The sequence below is a fragment of the Alexandromys fortis genome, unplaced genomic scaffold, assembly GCF_014885135.2.
Source record: "Alexandromys fortis isolate MF-2015 unplaced genomic scaffold, M_Fortis_MF-2015_v1.1 scaffold_29, whole genome shotgun sequence".
In the NCBI taxonomy this organism is placed as follows: Eukaryota; Metazoa; Chordata; class Mammalia; order Rodentia; family Cricetidae; genus Alexandromys; species Alexandromys fortis.
This window is the reverse complement of record NW_026067891.1, coordinates 12,601,747-12,622,004: the sequence shown is the minus strand read 5'-3', so window position 1 is coordinate 12,622,004 and position 20,258 is coordinate 12,601,747. Positions and strand designations below refer to the sequence as shown.

At 45.8% G+C, this 20,258-nt stretch overlaps 1 protein-coding gene across 1 annotated transcript in view; it reads right to left on the bottom strand.

The window, feature by feature from the left end:
* Nucleotides 1–20,258, bottom strand: part of Clec16a (C-type lectin domain containing 16A) — a 229,553-nt gene that overhangs the window by 38,981 nt on the left and 170,314 nt on the right. The window contains exons 19-20 of the mRNA XM_050136455.1: nucleotides 17,863–18,067; nucleotides 14,954–15,118 (exon numbers count right to left, since the gene is read on the bottom strand). Coding sequence (XP_049992412.1) covers nucleotides 14,954–15,118; nucleotides 17,863–18,067 — 370 coding nt within the window. The remainder of the gene's footprint in view (nucleotides 1–14,953; nucleotides 15,119–17,862; nucleotides 18,068–20,258) is intronic.

Genomic DNA, 20,258 nt, shown 5'->3' with positions numbered 1-20,258 from the left:
CAATATTCTGTCTGTGTGTATGCCTGCAGGCCAGAAGAGGGCACCAGACCTCATTACAGATGGTTGTGAGCCACCATGTGGTTGCTGGGAATTGAACTCAGGACCTTTGGAAGAGCAGGCAATGCTCTTAACCGCTGAGCCATCTCTCCAGCCCCTGTTTCTACTCTTGTTTGGGAATATTGTGATTAAGTAACTCACTTAAAATGTAATGTATAATTAAGAAATATAGATTAATAATTATCTATTATAATCAAACTTGTTGGTCATATTGGGTATGTTTTCAATGTTAAACAGATATATTTAGATAGATAGAAGGTCTTCAAATACTTCCAAGGCCTACAGAATATGGTATTTAAAATGTTTTAACAAGATAAGGCTTTTCTTGACAGTGAGACATGTCTTGGCAGCACCCATTTACTTAAAAAAATGATGATGGGTACTGAAAAAAATTCCATATAGATTTTTATTTCTTTGTGGCAAAAGCTAGCCACTAGGTTAGAAAAACTGCCCTTGCCTCAAATGCTGACAGTATATTGTCCAAACCAGACCAGAAGGATGCAAAAGAAAGTGACTGCCAAACTTTGCTAAGACAAGGTAGGACAGTCCTTCAATATTTCCTGCTTCTCAGAAATGTCTGTCAATGATATAACTAGGCCTATAGGCCAAAGATAGATGATGCCCCAGTGTTACAGAAGAACTTCGGGTGACTGTCTAGGCAGCCATATGTCCCTGTCATTAGGTAATATAGCTTTCTGGGGTCATTGATGGAGTTAAAGACTAATTAATTAAAGTTAGTTTTCCTTAGTTATGATTAAAGGTAAATTAGGTATAAAACTTTGGACTCACAAAGATAAGATATAGAGTATTTTCTCTATTTTTCCAAATACAAATAGACTGGATATTGTAACTGTAATTCTTACTTGATAACTGTTTTTGTTGTATATAATATTACTCTAATAAAGTTAAAAATCTTCCTTTTTAATTAGACAAAGGGAAAATGTTATAGAATAATCTTTTTGTGCACTGTGAAGATGTGTCTTTGCCAAGGCACCTTCTGATTGGTTTAATAAAAGAGCTGACTGGCCAATAGCTAGGTTAGGAAGAGATTAGGTGGGAGAGCCAAACTGGGAAGTCACTGGGAAGAATAAGGGCAGGTACTGGGGGTCGCCAACCAGATGAGCAGAGAAAGCATGTGATAAACATGGCTGTGTTGAAAAAAGTACTGCCAGTGGTAAAGCATAGATAAGAAATATGGGTTAAGATGTAAGAGTTAATTAGCAATAAGCATAAGCTATTGAACAAGTACATATAATTAATAATAAGTCTATGTGTAGTTATTTGGGAGCAGGCTGGTGGGACAGAACTGAACTGGTAGGACACAAAATCTCTGTCAACATGGAGGTGATGCATGGGGATTAGGGCCAGCAGTGTTTCCAGGGTCAGATTTGTCAAACCAGGAGACTTATCTCTGCCCAGATTCTGGGAGACCCCAGTAATCTCATATGCTATCTCCATTCCCTGCACACCTAGCAGGAGCTAGAAGCTTAGAAAACTGAATCAAGCCCACTTGCTCCTGCTTAAAGTGTCCAGAGGCTGCCCTCTCCCATTCTCCCTGTGTTCTAGCATATGGGTCCTCCATGCTTAGTGGCTCAGGCATGACACCTGAGCCATCATTACTATGCTGTCTGCCCCATGGGGCTGCCTCAGCTTGAGGTATTTACAGAGGCCTTGGTATGCATGTGCTACATGAAAACCAATGCTCACAGTTTGCTTTCCTGGTCCCGTAGCATGTTCAGTGGGGTCAGAGAGAGCCCTGGTCAGAACCCTGTGAGCAGAGGTGCTACCTGGAAGAGACGGGGCATACAGCTGGATGCTCTGGTCACCCATTGAGCTCATGGTCCGGGGTACCTTTTTTTTTTCTTCTTCCCTGAACTGGCTCCCTTCTCTATGACCTCAGGTCAGTGGTTTTGTAGAGCTCTGGTGCAGCTGCATTTCTACTCCAGAAGAGATGCTAAGGCCCAGAGCTCTACAGAGCTTCACATGGCATCTAATAGCAGGTGCAGACTGATATTTGGGACCTAACTCAAGGGAGTCACTTTTCTTGCCACTTCTTCCTTGGCAGAGACGGGGGATTATGGGAACAGTGCAGTGACATACACTCATGCAGAACAGGTGCTCAAGTAGTAGCCTTCAAGCTGCTAAATCCAGCACTTTTGAGGGATACTTTTGCTGGCCAGCTCAAAGGTCCTTTTGCTGGCCAGAGAAGAGATGGGAGGAGGTGTCAGGGAGAGGGGACATAAGTGATTAGTTCACCAAGCTAGGCACAATTCTGACCTGATGTGCATTCTCTTGGGCTTCTGGCTGAGTCTGGGGGAGGGTGAAGTAAACACATTCTTTTTCTTCGTGGTCCAGGGGTGTTTAGGAAAGGTTCATTCCATGAATACTTGGTTGTCCCCAAGGTTTATGAGGACACTGCCAATCCAAGAGGTTGGAGCGTGTGTGGAACTTGGCTCTGAGACCTAACTGTTACCTGTGAGGTCATCATGCTGAGAAAGCCACAACAAAAGGACACTTTATCTCAGAAGCTCTGCAGAACTCTCAAACCCACTTAGCAGGAAAGGCAAGAACAAAGAGCAGGAGGTAATATGTTTCCCAAGAAGCCAGTAGAAAACTAGAAGCAGGCTTTGCTCTGAGCCTCTGATGCTGCTTTCTGAGTCTTGCTTGCCTAGCTGTTCATGTGGGATTAATAACTACAAATTTTATCTATGTTTCCACCTGCCATGATTAAAATAACCCAACAAGGGCAACCTAAAGAAAGGGCAAATTTTAGCCCAGTTTCACTAGTCCACCATGGCATGTGAATCATGACGGCAAGAGTGAGGTGACTGTGGTCACAGTTAGGGAGCAAAGAAAGCTGGGTGTTGGTACTCAGCTGGCCGTCTTCTTTTTGCTCAGTCCAGGACACCAGCCTATGGAATGATGCCAGCCACAATTAAGGTGGATCTTCTCACCTTAATTAGTCCAGCCTGGATAATCCCTCACAGGCATGGCCAGAGGCTAACCTAATCTAGATATTCCTTCAGAGGAATACCTACCTACAGGGTGATGCTGGATCCTGTCATGTTGGCAATATTAACTACACTTTTCTATAGTTCTCTCATATTATTATTATCAAGATCGGATTTCTCTGTATAGTCTTAGCTATCCTAGAACTTGTTTTGTAGAGCAGGGTGGCTTTGAACTCACAAATCTGCCTGAGTGCTGGGAGTAAAGGCATAGGCCACTATGCCTGGCTTCTCTCCTTATTTTGTATAAGAAGCCTAGTGTTTAGCACAAAGATGGCATTCGTAAATAAGATTTGTTTTTAAGGAATGGTCTCATGTAGTCCAGGCTGGTCTTGAACTATGTAGCTGAGGATAACCTTAAATTTTCCTGTCTCTACCTTCTTTAATGATAGGATGGTAGTCATGTGCTACCATGCCTGATTTATGTGGTGCTGGGAATAGGAATTGGGTTTTAGAGACACTAGGCAGACACTCTAGCAGCTGAGCCATATCCCAGCCTGTGATTTTCATCCCGGGATGCGATGTGTAATCCACACCCATGACTCTCTGAGGACCTCTGCAAATCACAGCCCCAGCTCGCATCATGCCATCATTGGGCATCTGCTCCCAAAATCATACTTTCAATTTTGTTCTTGTTATTTTTTTTGATTTTTTTGAGATGAGGTTTTGTCCTACAGTCCTCATTATGTAGTCCAGGTTGTCTTCAACAGTGTGAGCCTCCTGCTCCAGTCTCCCAAGAGCTAGAATTACAGCTGTGTGCCACCATGCCTGGCTTGTACTTTTAATTCGTCACTCCCAAGTAGAACCCGAGCAGGTGGCTTTTTAGGACTTGGCCCCCAGCAGGGCTCACAGAGACTGTAAAGCAGTGTCTGTCCCAGTTCATGGATTGAAGGATGCTTTTTAAGTGTGAAGAGATGCTGTGAAACAACTCTTCTTGCCATACTCAGATAACAGTGACTTTCAATCCTTTGGGAATTTGAGATACAAAATAAATAAATAAATAAAAATCAAAGGGGCTGGGAAGAATACTTAGTGGTAGAGCGCTTGTCTGTAATGCGCAAGGCCCTGGGTTCAACCTCTAGCTTCACAAAATAAAACAACCCAAACAAACAAAACTTATAAATACACACACGCCTTTGTGTTTTTTAAGAAAAGCATATTTATACAAATGGAAGCAGTTGTATTTCAGTAAGATATTGACCACCGGAAAAAAAAAGAACCAGGGAGATGCTAGGCATGGTGAAGCCTACTTGCAACCCAGATACTTGAGAGGCTGAGGCAAGAGGACTGCAAGTTTGATACAGCCTGGACAATTCTGAAGCCTGCTTCAGAATGAAAGAATTTAAAATGGGGTTAGGGATTGTGGCTCAGTGTCTAGCATTAGGTTCTGGGTTCCATCACAGCATAGGACACAAAACAAAACAAAACAAAAAAACCGAAGAAGCTGCAAATCTTAGTAGAAGTACTGGAGAAAACTCAATCTCAAGTCTCCCTTTGGAAGAACAAGCCCAACCATGGGTAGGCCGGTCTCTGAAGCTCCAACCATGGGTAGGCTGGTCTCTGAAGCTCCCAAATGCCCAGACACAACAACCTCTACCAGTAACAGGGACTGCCGGGTCAGATTCTGGGCTCAGCAAGTGTGCTTGCTGGCTAACTGCACAAGGAGCACTCAAAGAAGCAGAAATTGAGGCTCTCTGACATTTTGCTCAAGCTGGTGCTGTGGCTTGTCTCCCAGCCTCAACCATGGACTTGACTGGGAATGTCAAAATGAATGAGGTGCTCTTAAGTACTAATGTAAAGAAGCCTCTACCTAAGACAGACTGCTGAGTGAGAATAGAGGGCATTTTCGTTTCTTTATAAAAGCAAAATAATCTTATATTGGATTGCTATGAGCTTGAGGCCAGTGGAGGCTACAGAAAACCAGTTTTTAAAAACCAAACAACCACAAAGCCACCGTACAGTGCAAGTGCATTGTATAGCACACGGAAGCTGCAGAAGGAATATATACAAACCCAGGAAAGGTTCCCACCAGAGGTTCCCCCCACCCTCCTCTGCTAAGCCCTTTCCAGCTGTAGTCATGTCAAGGCCAAGTCCACTGTGACTTATATTCTGACTGCCATTTTTTCTTGCCTTGGAACCCTTCATGGCTTCAGTTGCTTTCAGGACAAATCTGATCTTTCAGCAGGCCCCAAAAGCCCTTAGCTACCTGACCCTACCTAGCTCTCAATCAGTCTTTCTTCACTCCTTCTTGGTAGGCACAACACTGTGCATGCTGAAGTCCAGGCACAGTATTCTCTCCCAGGGTCTGCCTCAGTGATCTGGGCCACCGGCATAGGCCCCGCCCAGCACTCAGACACTGGCTCAGAGGCTCTTCCCTTCCTTACCCAAGACAGTGACTGCATCCACCACCTGACTTCTTTAGAATCCACAGTGTTCCTTTAAAACCTGCCAGTCTTCTCCTCTGGCAGGCTAAGACACAAAGGGACATGTACGTGTCAAAGTCAAGGACTTCTGCCTGCTCGCCTTTGACACTGTTATTGCCACATCTTTGTCTGCTATTTTGTTTTGATTTTTTCTCACTCTTAATGAGTTCCTGTGAATTACCTAACTTTCCTCCCAGCTGTCTGAGCACCAGCAACACTACTTACTCAGCAACTCATTCTCTCAGGCCACAAAGATAGGAACAGTGGCTAACTCTTGGGAAATGAAAATGTGCTTTCTCAGACCCAGGGCTCCCTGAGCTAGTCCGAGAATATCTGAGGCAGAATATGGAATCCTGGTGACCCTTCACTTAGTCACGCGCAGAAACAAGGGGTCGGAACAGTATACTTCTACAAACATACTTTATTTCTTTGTCTCTGTTATTAATTATCTGCTAAGGACAAATAATTTTTTTTGTCTGCAGTTGATAAGATGACTCAGAAACAAAAATATCAAAAGAAAAAGAGTTAATTATTTTCTTAGGGATAAGATAGCTCAGTCAGTAAAAGAGCCTGAGTTTAATCTCCAGAACCCATATTTATGAAAAGCTAGGTGTGGCAGTGGACACCTTTGATGGTGGAGTTGGGGAGAACCCTTGAAGCTTACTGGCCACTGGCCTGGCCTAACTGGTAGGTCAAGAGAGCAGGGTGAGCAGTTTCTGAGGAGTGGCACCAAGGCTGCCCTCCACACCACTGTCACTGTACGCACACACCTATACTCACATGAAGCTAGTCTTGACAAACCTGGGAAGAGGCAACCTCAAGTAAGGAACTGCTTCCATCAGACTGGCCTGAAAGTACGTTTTGGGCATTTTCTTGATTGCTAATTGATACAGGAAGGACCACTGTGTTTGGTACCATCCCTAGGTATAAGAAAGGTGATTGAAAGCAAGGCAGTAAGCAGCACCCTCCATGATCTCTGCCTCAGTTTCTGCTCCAGGATCCTGACCTGGCTTCCCTTGATGAGGGACTGTAAGAAGAAACAAACCCTTTCCTCCCCAAGTTGCTTTCTGTCTGGTTTTTTATCACAGCAACAGAACACATATTAGAATGCCCACCCATACATGAAGACTCAGTTTGCCTTTTCCTTCAGCGGCAGACCTCTATCCACACACACCATGTCTTCTGTCCAGCTCTTGGTCTACTAGGGAGTGGAGTGAAGTAGTCTGCAGTGATAGTTTGGGGGTCTGTAGCACAAGGGCTCACTTGCTGTTCTGCCACCCAGTGTCTTCAGAACTGAAGACACAGTGGTTTGTTGGGTGGAAAGCAGACAGCCCCAGTTCAAGGGCACTCAGAAGCTGGGTGACCTTGGGCAAAATGCCCTCTTCCCCCATTGCAGACTTCCTATTGGCAGACTTCGAATGATGATGGCTTCCTAGAGCTCGTTGTGAGACCTTAGAGGACGAATCCTTGCCCCTTTCTGGCCCTGGCCCTGCCTCTTCTGCAAGCCATGAGCTCTCAGACTGGTCTTTTATGGGTCAGGCTACAAAATTTCACTCACTCTGTCACATCCCACAGTTGAACCCAAACAGCCTCTTGTTGGATTCTGGAGCTCACAATTGGGTCCCTATGCTTGTGTGTCAAAAGCTTTGTTGACTGAGTTGTCTCGTGAGTAGAAGCACTCCCATGTATCATAAGAGGCTAGGATTGAGTTCCCTTGTGAGTTCACAATTAGGAAGAAGGCTTAATCATTTTGAGCTCCAAGGGCAACAGCAGAGAGGGACAGCAGCTCCGCTTTGCCATATATGTCACCTTTGTTAGGAAGGTAGACATGTTCTGGGTGAATGAACTTTTACACACACAAGAACCTAAGGAGGTAGATGACATCTGTTGTTCGTGGTTTTTGGTTTTGTTTTCAAGACGAGAGTCTTACTAGGTTGTTCTGCTGGCCTGGAACTCACTGGTGCACCTGCCTCTGCTGGGACTAAACACACGTGCCACCGTATTTTGTGTTTTCAATTGTGGACACACACACACACACTCATACATATATAAAATTTCTTTACTACAGCTATTTCTAAGTGCACAGTTTAGCAGTGTTAAGCAACTGACATCCCTAAGGCTATGTAACAAGTGTAAGGTGAGCAGGAGGCTGGATCAGGACCCAGGTCTCTGACTCCAGGGCTTCAGTGCACACACACAGTTGTAGCAGAGCCACTGCTGTGCACAATGCTGACACAGGCCTGTTTGTTCTGCCCTGTCAGAGAGGCTTACTTCCCAAATATTCCCAGGCAGAGTCAAGATCAAATGCAAGGAATATAGGGTTTCAGGCTCTTCCCACACCAACTGCATGGGTTCAAGGAGTGCCTGCTGCATCTGAAACACTGTTCATCTTCCCACACCAGCTGCATGGGCTCAGGGAGTGCCTGCTGCATCTGAAACACTGTCCAATGTAGAAAGCTCCAGAGCATAGAGTCATCTGGGATGTCTGAGGTAGGCCATTTCCTTGAGCAATGAAGCAACATTCAATTCTTGAGAACTCAGCTTCTTCCTCCCTCTACCTCCTAAGAAAGGCATAGGCCTGGGGGCTGCTTTGCTGGGTGGCTGAGTCCTTTGTCTGCTCAGAGAGACTTTGGGGGCCCATATTCCATGTGAGGAACCTTGCAGGCAAGCTCTGCTTTGATAAAGCAGCTCCTTCTAGGACTCCTACTCTTAAGCCTCTGAAGCTTTCTTTTTATGACTGCCCTAGTACCTTGAAGAGAGGCCTGGCAAGCAGCGACTCCTGGCAGACTTCTTGGCGAAAGTAACCCCACCCTTGACTTGACCTCTTTTGTGTGTGGTGTATGCTACATGTACACATATGGAGGCAAGAACAGGGCACTTCGTGCTATTGTCTCACTCTGTCTTATTACTTTGGACAGGGACTCCAATACTAAACTAGAAACTCATCTTTTTGGCCAGGCTAAGAAGCTCATGGGATTCACTTGTCTCTGTCCCATAATGCTGGTGTTATAATACACACAGGCATGCCTGGCTTTTTATGTGGGTGCTGGGGATTTAAACTCAGGTCCTCATGCTTGCAGAGCAAGTGTTCTCACCCACTGAGCATCTCCCTAGCTGACGTCTTAAAGGCTGATCTCTTAAGAGATGAGAGTCAGAGCTCAACTGCTGCTGGTTTGCTAAGGTCGATTCTAGTATCGTTTCTGCTTTTTTTCTCATTGCAGGCCGAGAACACCATTATGCAAGTGAGCCTGCCACTAGCCTGGTTTAGAAGTGGTCTGCTGAGAGGACTGTTCTAAAAGTGTCTTGTTCAGACACATGATCCTTTGGATACAGATCTCAAAGCACAAAGCCTTGGGTCTATGTAATGGTAGGGGTACAACAACTGTTTATTCTAGAACCTCTGACATTGAAACCAGTAGCAAAACCATGGGAGCTGGCGCAGTCATCAGCAAAGGCAGCCTTGAAGCAAACTGAAGCAAACAGGGATTAGAGACAGGCTCAAGTCTATTCCCTGTGAGCTATGAGGTCTCAGTCTAGATCTGTTTCTGACCTGTGGAGTAGGGAGGGAAGTAGTTTTGAGAGCTGTCTGGAGGAGAGAATTATGTATATAACATGCCCAGTACAGTTGATTTTCCCCAATATAACCCATACTTCTAGAAACAGACAAGATTTCTGCACTCCTTTTTTAATGTTTGAGGCAGGGTCTCTGTGTATCTCAGGCTGGCCTCACCCTCTCTCTCAATCCTCATGCCTGAACTTGTAATGTTCCGGGACTACAAGTGTGAACTACACACCTGACAATGTGGGCTTATCCTGGATCAGGAAGTCTCAGGTGGTTGTAGTTAGGTCTTGATTTCCAAAAGCAGGACAGGTGGTTCATTTCAGATATGTCATATGCAGGGATTAAGAGAAACTTGGTTCAACATCTGAGGTGCTAAGGGTATGTGACTTCAGTCAGGCTTGTGACCTTCGGCAGGTCACTTCCACACATGTAGAGAGGGAAACAATTATTGGGAATATCAGAGGGAAAACATTTATAAAGTGATCAGCAGCTTAATCAAAAAATATTTTTTTAAAAGAGCAACATAAAAACCAGAGTAGGAATCAAATTTCTGTAGCTCACTGGTGCAGGCCAATCTGAGCTAGAGCTGAGGGGAGGCTGCAGGACAGCAGGCCTCCTTCCTGTCTGACTCTAGAAAGGGTATTTTGTCTTGGGGAGCTGAAAACAGACAGCTGGCTCTGTTTTATAATCAGAAACAAAAAAGGCAACAGCACCCAAACCCTGCTTTCTGGGAACTCCCCCCAAGAAGACATTGTCCTAGGGTGGAGAGTCAGGGCTGATGTCCCCATGTTAAACACTCTGGATCTCAGTGCCTGGCCCCCAGGACTGGCACTCCCAGCCTGCCGTCCTTACATTCCTCCTGGTTTACTCAGCTGCCAATGGTGCCCTGGAATGGCAGGCTTTCCCAGGGAGCTATTAAGTATTCTGGGCCAGGCAACTGATAAGGCTGGTTGTTTGCCTTGACGACACCTGGACAACAGCCCTTCCCAGATCCCCAGGATGTATTCGCGTGCAAGTATATGTTCACATGTGCATGCCTGTGGAGGCCACAGAGCAATCTTGAGTCTTCTTCCTCAGGCAGCATTCATCTTGTTTTCTGTGACAGGCTCTCTCATTGGTCTCAATATTACCAAGTAAACTAGGGTGGCCAGGCAGGGAGCTGCAAGGATCTGATGTCCCACCCCCACAGCATTGCCCTTGGCTTCTTACTGCTTATGCAACCATCATTTTGCCAACTGACATAGCTCACCAACCCCTCCTCTGGGATTTAAGTGTCTGGCCCAAGACAGACAACTCCTCAACCTGGCAGGAAAGAGAGGAACAGCAGAGAATGGCCCTAACAGCACCAAATCTGACTCCGCTGGTACCTGTGACCATGACCAACTGGTGCAGAGCCAGACTTGAGCAGGACAAGAAAGGCCAGCCCATGGCAGGCTTGATTGATGGGAAGACAACACACACCCATTCCCTGGGCTCTCCTCCTGCCTGAGCTGTCCCCTGAGTACTGCCTAGAGAAATAGGCTCCTCCCACGTCCTTTCTATTCTAATGCAGCTCCACAGTGCAAACGGAAAATAGACAGCAATTTCAGCTGAAAGGTTGAAAAGACTGAGGAAACATGGTTTGGCAGGTCTCAAAACATTAAATGATCATTTGGCCACTGCTAGCGAGGCATATGCTTTGAAGCTAAAACCTACATATAAAGGTTCCTAGTTACAACAACCAAAAGGTCTATTTAAGTGGGGGGAATGAATTAGCAAAGTGTGGTATATTCATGCAAGGAACATAATTCAGCCATAAGAAAGAAGTTCTGCTGGGAAGAGCTTCTGCTTGGAATCTTCACCTGGCATTTATGGAAACACCAGTTCAAGGCTGCCCTGTGCGTATCTTGCTGGCCATGGCAAATTTCAGAAGTAGTTACTGCTGTGAGAGCTTGGGGCACTCCTCAAGCAGCTGTTGCCCCCATGCTGGCTACCACTGACATTCCCTCCCTGACCAGGTCACTCAGACTCTGCTCCAGGAAGCTGACTACGGGGGCGGCAAGAGCCATCACTACAGAACATCTGATGTATCTACATCAATACAGATACACAGAATTTGTAACTTCTTAGCCAAAGAGAGGAAGAAACACTTGAGAGTGGCTGGCTGCTAACTTCCCAGCCTGGCTTATATTCCATCTTACTATTCCCCCAAGGAAGTGTGAGGTATACTTCCATCAAATATAATCAAACTTAGAGTCTAAAGGAGAGTCACACTGGTCTGCACATCACTTGGGACACAGACAAAAAGGAAAGATGTGTCCCAAACAAGTGAACCCTGAGAACTGCCCATGCACAGGTTGAGTTTGTTTCTCCCTTTGAATTGGTAAGAATCCCCTTAGTCAATAGCCTGAGGTATCCTTTCAGAAGGGGGCAAGGGTCACACACGGCACCCTGAGGTGCTGTAGAGTGGAGGTTAATGGCCACCCTTCCACCTGGCTCTCCTGACTCTGGCTCTGCAAAGCTGAGGAAGGCGACTGGAGAGGGAGCACATGCTGCGACAGGCAACCACCTAAACTATTGCCAAGTACCCCTGCTTGGGAGAGATATGTCAGTCTGGCAACAGAAGTTAGATGGCGGTGTCGCTGAAGATCTGGTCCTCCTATGTTCCCTGGGCAGACTAAGCCCCTGGATGCCTGAGGTCCTAGATGGGATATCCTTTTCTTCTTGGTGTTCAGACAAAGAAGACAACTTTGGAGGGAAGTGCAGGCTTACATTTCACTTGACAAATACTGAATAAAGTCACATCTGGGCGCTGAAATAGAGTGGTGAATAGAACAGCTTCACACAGTGACATTCTCCATGGGGAAAGAAACCACATTCAGGGACACAAATATGTCAGCCAGCTATGGAACTGAACCCTGTAGAGAAAATAAACCAGTGCAATGTGGTGGGGGAAGGGTGTGGCCCTGATTAGCAGAATACTCACAAAAGGCCTCTGGAGGAAGCAGCCCACATACTGAGCTTGGGCTATCCCTGGGAAGTAGGCGCCCAAGAGCTAGGTAAAGCAGCCAGTGTAAGGCCACTGAGGCAGGGCAGGACTTCATGGCACAGCAGTGGGTCTCTAGGTGTGCTCTGAAGCCTGCAGACAGTAGTAAGTCACCCTTTCCTTTTGTACGCCTCTCTCTAAGGTGACCAAGGAAGGTTCCTCCTTAAACAGACCGATGCAGAAGCTCTCAGGCAGGCCTGACTGCTACTGTGCCACACAGTAAGATCCCAAACTGTAAAGTCTGAACAGAATCACCTTTCACAGATGGTTATGCTTTTGATGTTTTATATGTGATAGACTATCAAGTAATTATGCAAAGCATTTTTTAGCTTCAATTTCTAGTATTATGAACATGGATAGCCACAATCCACAAAAACTCAAGCTCTCTGAACACCCAGGACTTTGAAAAGACATGAAGGGGCCTTAAGTCCACAGCCTGAGGAGTGCTAAAGGGAGGTGGAGGGCTGATGAGTGGGCTGCCGCAGGTGCCCAAGTGAGTGCATCCTAGTGACCACTTGAGATCAGAGGGAGAGGTGTAGGCTTCTGGAAATACCCAGTTGGTGGAAACTGTTCACAATGAGGAAGTTGATCCTGTTGTGATCTACTGGCAAGTCTGCAGGGAGCATCTTTGGGGTAGAGCAAACAAAGCACCGGGGTGTCATGGAGAGGAAATTGAGCAGAGTGCTTGAGTGGCTGCTGGGGTGCTAAGTGCTGGGAAGATGGTGGTGGGCTGCCACCCTTCCTTTCACGGAACACCCACCCTTCTGAGGGCTCAGGGCCCAGGGCTTTCTTCCTAAGCACCTGCAGGCACTTCTCTAGTAAGCATCAAGTTATGCAGTGGGGCCTGTAGGAAGGAGAAGAGCTCATGGGGACATAAATGACAATGTCTCATCCCTGTCCAAGCTTTATGGCTCTACTAGAGCCAACTAAGGGTCTGACGGCCTCCTGCAGCAGTTCCCTGGGACATACTCTAGATCTTATAGGTATGGCCTCATATCCTCTGGTCCCGGGATCAGCAGCAGGACACAGCAATGTCATGGTTGTGTGAACCAGCAAAGGCCCAAGCTCCACTCTGATGATTTCATAGACCCTGGCAGCGCTGGCAGGCCTGGGAGGCCAGGAAGAGAACTGCTATCTCCTGCATTGTGCTAACAAAGAAACGGTGCAGATGCTGAGGACAGGTAGGATTGGTCTTAGCCTGCTGCACCCCCACCTGGTACTAAGGACTAGCTAGAAACAGGACTCAGGGATTTTCTTTACCAATAAGTTCTGGGATGGAAAGAAGTCTGATGCCTCAAAGAGGGAATTTCTTACCAGGCCAGGGTGTGTCAATCTACCTACCCTCAGTTGTGGTAATTTGTATCAACTGAGCAACCACTGTTTCCAATGTGGTAGACCAGAAGACTTTTAATAAGGAGAACCTGGATCCAAAAGGTAGCACCATCTCACACCTCCTAGCTGAAGATGAAAACAGGCTGCCATGCAACTCACAGCCTAAACTAGCCATTCAGAGAGAAAGCTGTTACAGGTGAGGGGTTGCCAAGTGACTTTCTCTTGCTGTTCACCTTAGGACTGTATCGATCAGAATTTAAAACCTTTCCCTATCAGGGTGTGGTGGAATGTCTATCAACATAAAATGTGGAAAAATGCTTTGTTCCAGACATCCACTAGAATACCAGGCAATAGTTAATAAGTCAATTATTTGTGCTAACATATAATGCTGACTTCAAATTAAGTACCCATAGTGGGGAATCACATATAGAATCACATACATAGCATATAACTCTGCGTATGATACAAAGACATACTTATGACATGCAAACAAACTTTTCTAGAAGGACACACAAGAAACTGTTCACATGTTTACCTCTAGAGCAAAAGAGACTTCTTTACTTTTTTTTTTTGAGATAGGGTTTCTCTGTGTAGCCCTGGCTGTCCTGGAACTAACTTTGTAGACCAGGTTGGCCTCAAACTCTATATCCTCTTGCTTTTGCTTCCCAAGTGCTGGGATTAAAGGTGCCATGCCTGGCTCAACTTGTCTGCATTTTATCAAATCTTGTCGGTTTTTAGAAATTATATAATTATGGTATACATGACATAAATCAAATCATGGATGAAAGCAGACTAAACCACAGGTGGACAAGGTCTTGGATTTGAGCAGGCTGTCATTGCTGTTTGCTGTTCCAACATCAACAATCACTTTTGAGACCATCTCATAATACTTTCAAGTTTGAGCCCTGAACATGGACATGTTAAGAGTGGAGGAGAGCCTGGCCAGTCTTCTCCGTTTTCTAATTAAGAGAAGAAATTCATCCCCCCTCCCCCCCCCGGCTTGTGGGATCTGCTGCATATGCATCTACTGAGGTCCATGTGTCAGGGTAGGGACTGAGTGCTGCGCTGCTCTGCTTCCCCTCAACTTTCCACACAAGTTTCCCTTTTTGAAGAATGGTAGAAGGGCTGGAGACAGAGCTGTCGGAAGTGGGAGGAGCTGCTCCTAGACGGGAGAAGCAGAAGGCCTGTGGGCACTGGGACTTCCTCACGTGTCTACCCTTCTCAGGGTACCAGGAACCACACACTATCCTAGTCATCTTACAAGAAGGAAGACATCTCTCCACAACCTTCAATACTAACCAGCCACCTATATCCAAGAAACTTTTTAGTCCTGATTCTGAGAACTTTCTTCACATACCTAACAACTCTCTGGAAAAGCAAACCCAAGTGACGGAAGAAAGAAGGGAAAGCCAAGATCGCAGTTTAGGTGTGCCTCACTTGTGCTCTATGAAGCTGCGGCTTCCAGCAGCCTGGCTTCTGAGAAGGAAGACTTCCAGCAGGCCTCGCAGGAAAGCACCCTGAGCCCCGAGCAGAAGGACAGGCTTACCTGGCACCTTGTCTACGGATGCAAACACAGAGCGCTGCACTGTGGGGTCACTGCTGCCTCGGCGGCACTGGTCATAGAAACGGAAAGGCAGGTGCTGGGAGGAGGAGGAGCCAAGTCCAAATCCCAGGACTTCAGTTGTAGGCTGGATTGGGAGGTCCAGAAGGGCTATAATCAAACAGCACCAGAGTTTGTTCTTAGCATGTGGAACACGGGACAGACAATTTGATATGACTTGAGCATCAGGCTAGAGAGATACTGGCCTTGACAGTGCAACACTTGGGGGAACCCAAACAGACAGCCTTGAGGTAGGAGACTGGCAGAATGCCAGAGACCCTAAGGAAGTCAAAACACAACTAGAAGTAGGGGCTTTAGGCCAAGGTTCAGACAAAAATGCAAAGGTTTCAGGCCTGGCTGGAGAGAACAAATGCTGGGCCAATTTGCACTTTGGACCTGTACAAAAGATCCCAAAGGCTTAGCTTCACATGCTGTCAGATCCCACAGCAAATGAGGCCAATTCTGTCCCAAGTTTGTGCATAGGCATACATGGACAGACAAACAAGCTATACAAACGAGTGATCCCTCAGTATCTGCAGGACTCCTCCCCAAAGATACTAAAACCTGTAGTTAGGTCCCTTATGTAGAATACAATTATATCTGTACATGACCTATATACATCCTGCCCACTGTCAATCATCTCTAGATGACTTACATTTAATGCAATCCAAGTACTACAGAAGGCATTCTTTCCTACACTGTTTAGGGAGTAAACTCATGGAAAAACTCTGCATAGGTTCAATACAAATGCAGATTTTTTTTCAAAGTTTTTTTGTATTATTTATGTATATGTGTGGGTGTACATGAGGTCAGAGATCAATGCTATCTTCCTTGAATGCTATCCAACTTTAAAAAGGTTTTTTTTCTACATACATCTATTTTGTGTGTGTGTGTGTGTGGACATGTACATGTGCATACAGGCACCAATATGTAGCATGCCAAATGTGTGGAGGTCAGAGAACAACTTGCAAGAGTTAGTACCCTGTGTTCACCAAATAGGTTCTAGGGATTGAACTCAGGCTGGTAGACCCAGTGGTAAGCACCTTTACTTCCTGAGTCACCTTGCAAACACTTTTCCTTAGTTTATGATACTCACTGGTTGAGCCATGGAGCGTCTCCATCTCCCAATGGCTAGGATTATAGCTACATGCTGCCATACCTTGCTTTTACATGGATGCTGAGGAATCTAAACTCAAAACCTCATGGTTGTGTGGCAAGCACTTTACTGACTGAGCCATTGCTCCAGCCCTATTTCAGATTATTCAATTTGACGGGGTGTATTGTGTGTGTGTGTGTGTGTAATCTTGACTATAAATGCTTATGAGAATATGTGTACAAGAAAGCATATATATATATGTGTGTGTGTGTGTATATGTACGTTTGTATTTATGAGTGTGTGTTTACATGTCATAGCTATCGTCTTCCCTTAAACAACTCTCATATCAGTTCAGAGCGGCCGTTCAAAATCAAAAATATCCGAGGTGTTTATGCTAGTAGTCACTTTATAGTGCAATCCTCAATTTTCAAATGAAATATCTGGCCTTCATGACAGCTGTGAGAAACTGATTCATATTACAGGGGAAAAGTCGGGAAATAAATCTTGAAAGGGAGTGCTGAATGATTTAAGTTACTTTATACATGACAAAACACTCCTGTCATGATTTCGCAGGCCAGGTTTCAGCTAACTGAGAAATAAGAGGGGGTGACTTGTGTGCACATCATGGAGGCATGCACAGCATCATAACTTCAGTGTCCAGTGTACCCAGAGATTATTCTTCCTTTGATCTCTGAGAGAATGCCCTCTTCATAGTGGGCTAGATTTGGACCTGAGCCAAAGGTACTAACTTTGTTTGTTTGTTCGCTCATTCATTCATTCACTCATTCATTCATTCACTTATATCTTTTGTGAGACAGGAGCTCATGTAGCCAAGGCTGATGTTGAACTCATTATATAGTGACAATGACCTTAAACTTGTATGCCTTCTGCCTCCACCTCCCAAGTGCTAGGATTATAGGAATGTGTCACTACAACTAGTTTGATATGGTGTCAAGGGTCAAACCTAGGGCTTTGTATATGCTAGACAATCATTCTACCATCTGAGCTACAGCTCTAACCTGGGAGTCTTGAAGGAAACATTAGGACTGCACCACTCCACTCTGCCCCAGGACAATGCTTTGCCTAGTTCTACTTCAGGAGGTGAAGAAACGCCCTTATTTACCAAGACAGCCTGGGCAGTGCAGACCCCACCATCCTTGTGAGGTGTGAGATGGCCCCTGAATCTAGTTCTGGGTGCTGGCTCTCACGGAGAGGTAACAGGGAGAGGAGGGAAGGGTGAGAGAAATTCTGCTAGGCTAGGGCAGCTCAGAGGCGGTCCTTGTCTAGCATGTGTGGGGCCCTGGGCTTCATCCCCAGAGCTGGAACAAAAATTCCAAGTAGGAAGCTCTGCAAACTTGTTTTATTTGTGACTAAAAATTCACAGCCTTAGTTTCCTCTTGTACAATGGACACAAAAGGCTCTACCGATCTAAGGGCTGCTTGGATACCCAACATGGCAGGCAGCGGTCAAAGCACTCTTGGTGCACTTGGTGTTTCAGCATCAAGAGTAAGGACAGCTGTCTCCTACCACTGCCTGATTCTAGCTTCTTGTCTGGTAGGGAGAGTCACCTTCTTTTCCACACAGCCCTGGAAATTTTCTCCACTCCAAACACCGGAGATGCAGAAACACCCTATTCTCTGAAGCACAGTGAGTCCTGACTTCCTGCTCTCATCTACAGGAACCCTGGACTTTCCTAGGTCAATGTGAGCAGCTGGTGACAGCCCCGTGGTGGTGAGCCCCTGCTCTTGATGTGACTTACCAGCTATCCTTTGCATCTTCATCCGTCTGGCCTGGATGCGGCCCTTGGCCAGGCGCTGTTTGGCGATGATGCAACGGATATGATCAGAGAACACAAAGGTGGCCTGCAGGATGGGGAAGGGCTTAGAGTGTGGGCTGGAGGCAGGCTTGTGGATGGTGATATTCAGGGCACGGCTATCATCCTCCACTCCTGTCACCTGCATGTCCTGCATAGTGAGAAGGCAAAGGCAAAATGTCCATCAGGCCCAGGGGTTGGCAGATTGTGGGGTGTCAGTGGTTCCTGCAGAAAAAGACCAACACTTTGAAAGCACTTTGAAGTCTGCTTTTGTTCTGAAGGAGGCCAAATCTCAAAGACTCAAAGGTGGGTGCAGACCATGCAGGCCTGTTGGGGGAAAAGGGGCCAATGCTGCCATGGCTAGTAACTTCTTCCCATGAGAACTTGGGATGCCTAATGATTGAAGAGGGGTTGCCACTGTCACAACAAAAAAACTCCAATAATTCTTCCTTCTGGGAAACCATAGGTCACAACTCCCAATACTTGTCACTACCTGGTGTCATGTTAGACACCATCTCCTTGTTTCTCTAAAAAACCGGGGCATTGCTGGTGTCCTTTGGCACATCTCGAAGGACAGTCCCCGAAAGAGTGCCACCAGGGCCATTTGGTAGGGACTTAAAGCAAGCTGCACGTGGAAGGGAGAAAAGACACTGATTGTATAAGGATTGATTCCACATAAAGGCTCAGGATGGCTTCTGAGCCAAGTCAGCTGCCCACAAAGGTTAAAGGGCACATGAGATAAAAGCGTACCAGACAGAAGATGGACTCAAAGGTCAGCCATGCAAGAGGAGGTGGGAGGCACTGAAGGAGGTTCAGAAGGAGGGGGCTACTGCTCTTGGGCGCTGCATTTGGCTTTCTCTTTGGAAAGAATGTTTGCATCAAAGGGTGCCAGCGGATCAGATGATGCTATTATAAATTCAAAGCAGGGAGCTAGGTGTATAGTAACAGCCTAACAAATAGTAGCTATTGGAAGAGAACCAAGACAGGTGATGCTGGTAGGGTTATGCGACTTTCATTGTCTGACAGAGGATACAGATTAATCCTTTGAGACAGAAAAACACTTTCCTGATTTTAAGCACTAAAGAAATTGGTATAAATCTTGATAATAAGACACACAGGTCATCTACTGGGTGGTGTTTTACACAGAAGACCCGGGGGGGGGGGGCGGGAAGATCCTCCTCATCCTCACTAGAAGATAGGAGGGTCTGAAAAGAGAGGAGTCGGGGAAAAAAAAAAAGAGAGGAGTCTGGGAAAGGGAGGAGACAGAAGCAGCTCCTTCACACACAGGTGCATCCCATGAAGAGCAGGCAACAACTGGCTGGTCAATGCTGTGATGAGCAGTCAAATCAGCCAGGGCATGGTACTTCTGGGAACCAGAACAGCACAGCAAGAAAATGGACTTCCTTAAAATAGGGCAAGCCCCAGGCCAGAATAGGTTCACTGGGAATTTGGGGATAGGGCACAGCAGAGATGAAGTTGGCCAGCTGCTCTCCATTCTGTGGGCTTTTTGTTTCACTCCCTCTGCAGCAAGACATTAGTCATTTGCTGCACTTAGAACACTCTGTAAACCACGGAGCCCAGTTGGTGATGGTGCTGGGTGCCTGCTGTGCTCAGAGCCAAGGAGGCAATTCTCAGGAACTCCTGTGGCAACAATGATACTAGAGGAAGCTGGCAGGAGCTAAGAACTCTTAAAATAGCCACATTCCAAATTCTTGGTTATCTACCTAGGGAAATCCTGCCCAGGGGCATGAGGAAGTGGGGCATCAGGTTTGCAGCAGCATGCTTGGAAGTTGGGGATGGCAGAGCTTGCCCTGTGTAGCCACACAGCAGTGAACAGAATCCCAGCAGGTTTTTGAGGTATGGTCTAATGATTCTCTGTATTTCCTTGGAGTTTGTTATGTCCCCCTTTTTGTTTCTGATTTTGTTGATTTGGATATTCTCTCTCTGCTTTTTAGTTAGTTTGGATAAGGGTTTATCTATTTTGTTGATTTTCCTCAAAGAACCAACTCTTTGTTTCACTGAGTGTTTGTATTGTTCTCTTTGTTTCTATTTTATTGATTTCAGCCCTCAGTTTGGTTATTTCCTGCCATCTACTCCTCCTATGTGTGCCTGCTTCTTTTTGTTCTAGAGCTTTCAGGGGTGCTGCTTAGTAGCTAGTATGACATCTCTCATGAAGGCACTTAGCGCTATGAATTTTCTTCTTAGCACTGTTTTTATTGTGTCCTATAAGTTTAGGTATGTTGTGTATTCATTTTCATTGAATTCTGAGAAGTCTTTAAATTCTTTATTTATTATTTTTTTTCTTTTTTTTTCTTTTTTTTTTATATTTTTTTTTTTTTTTT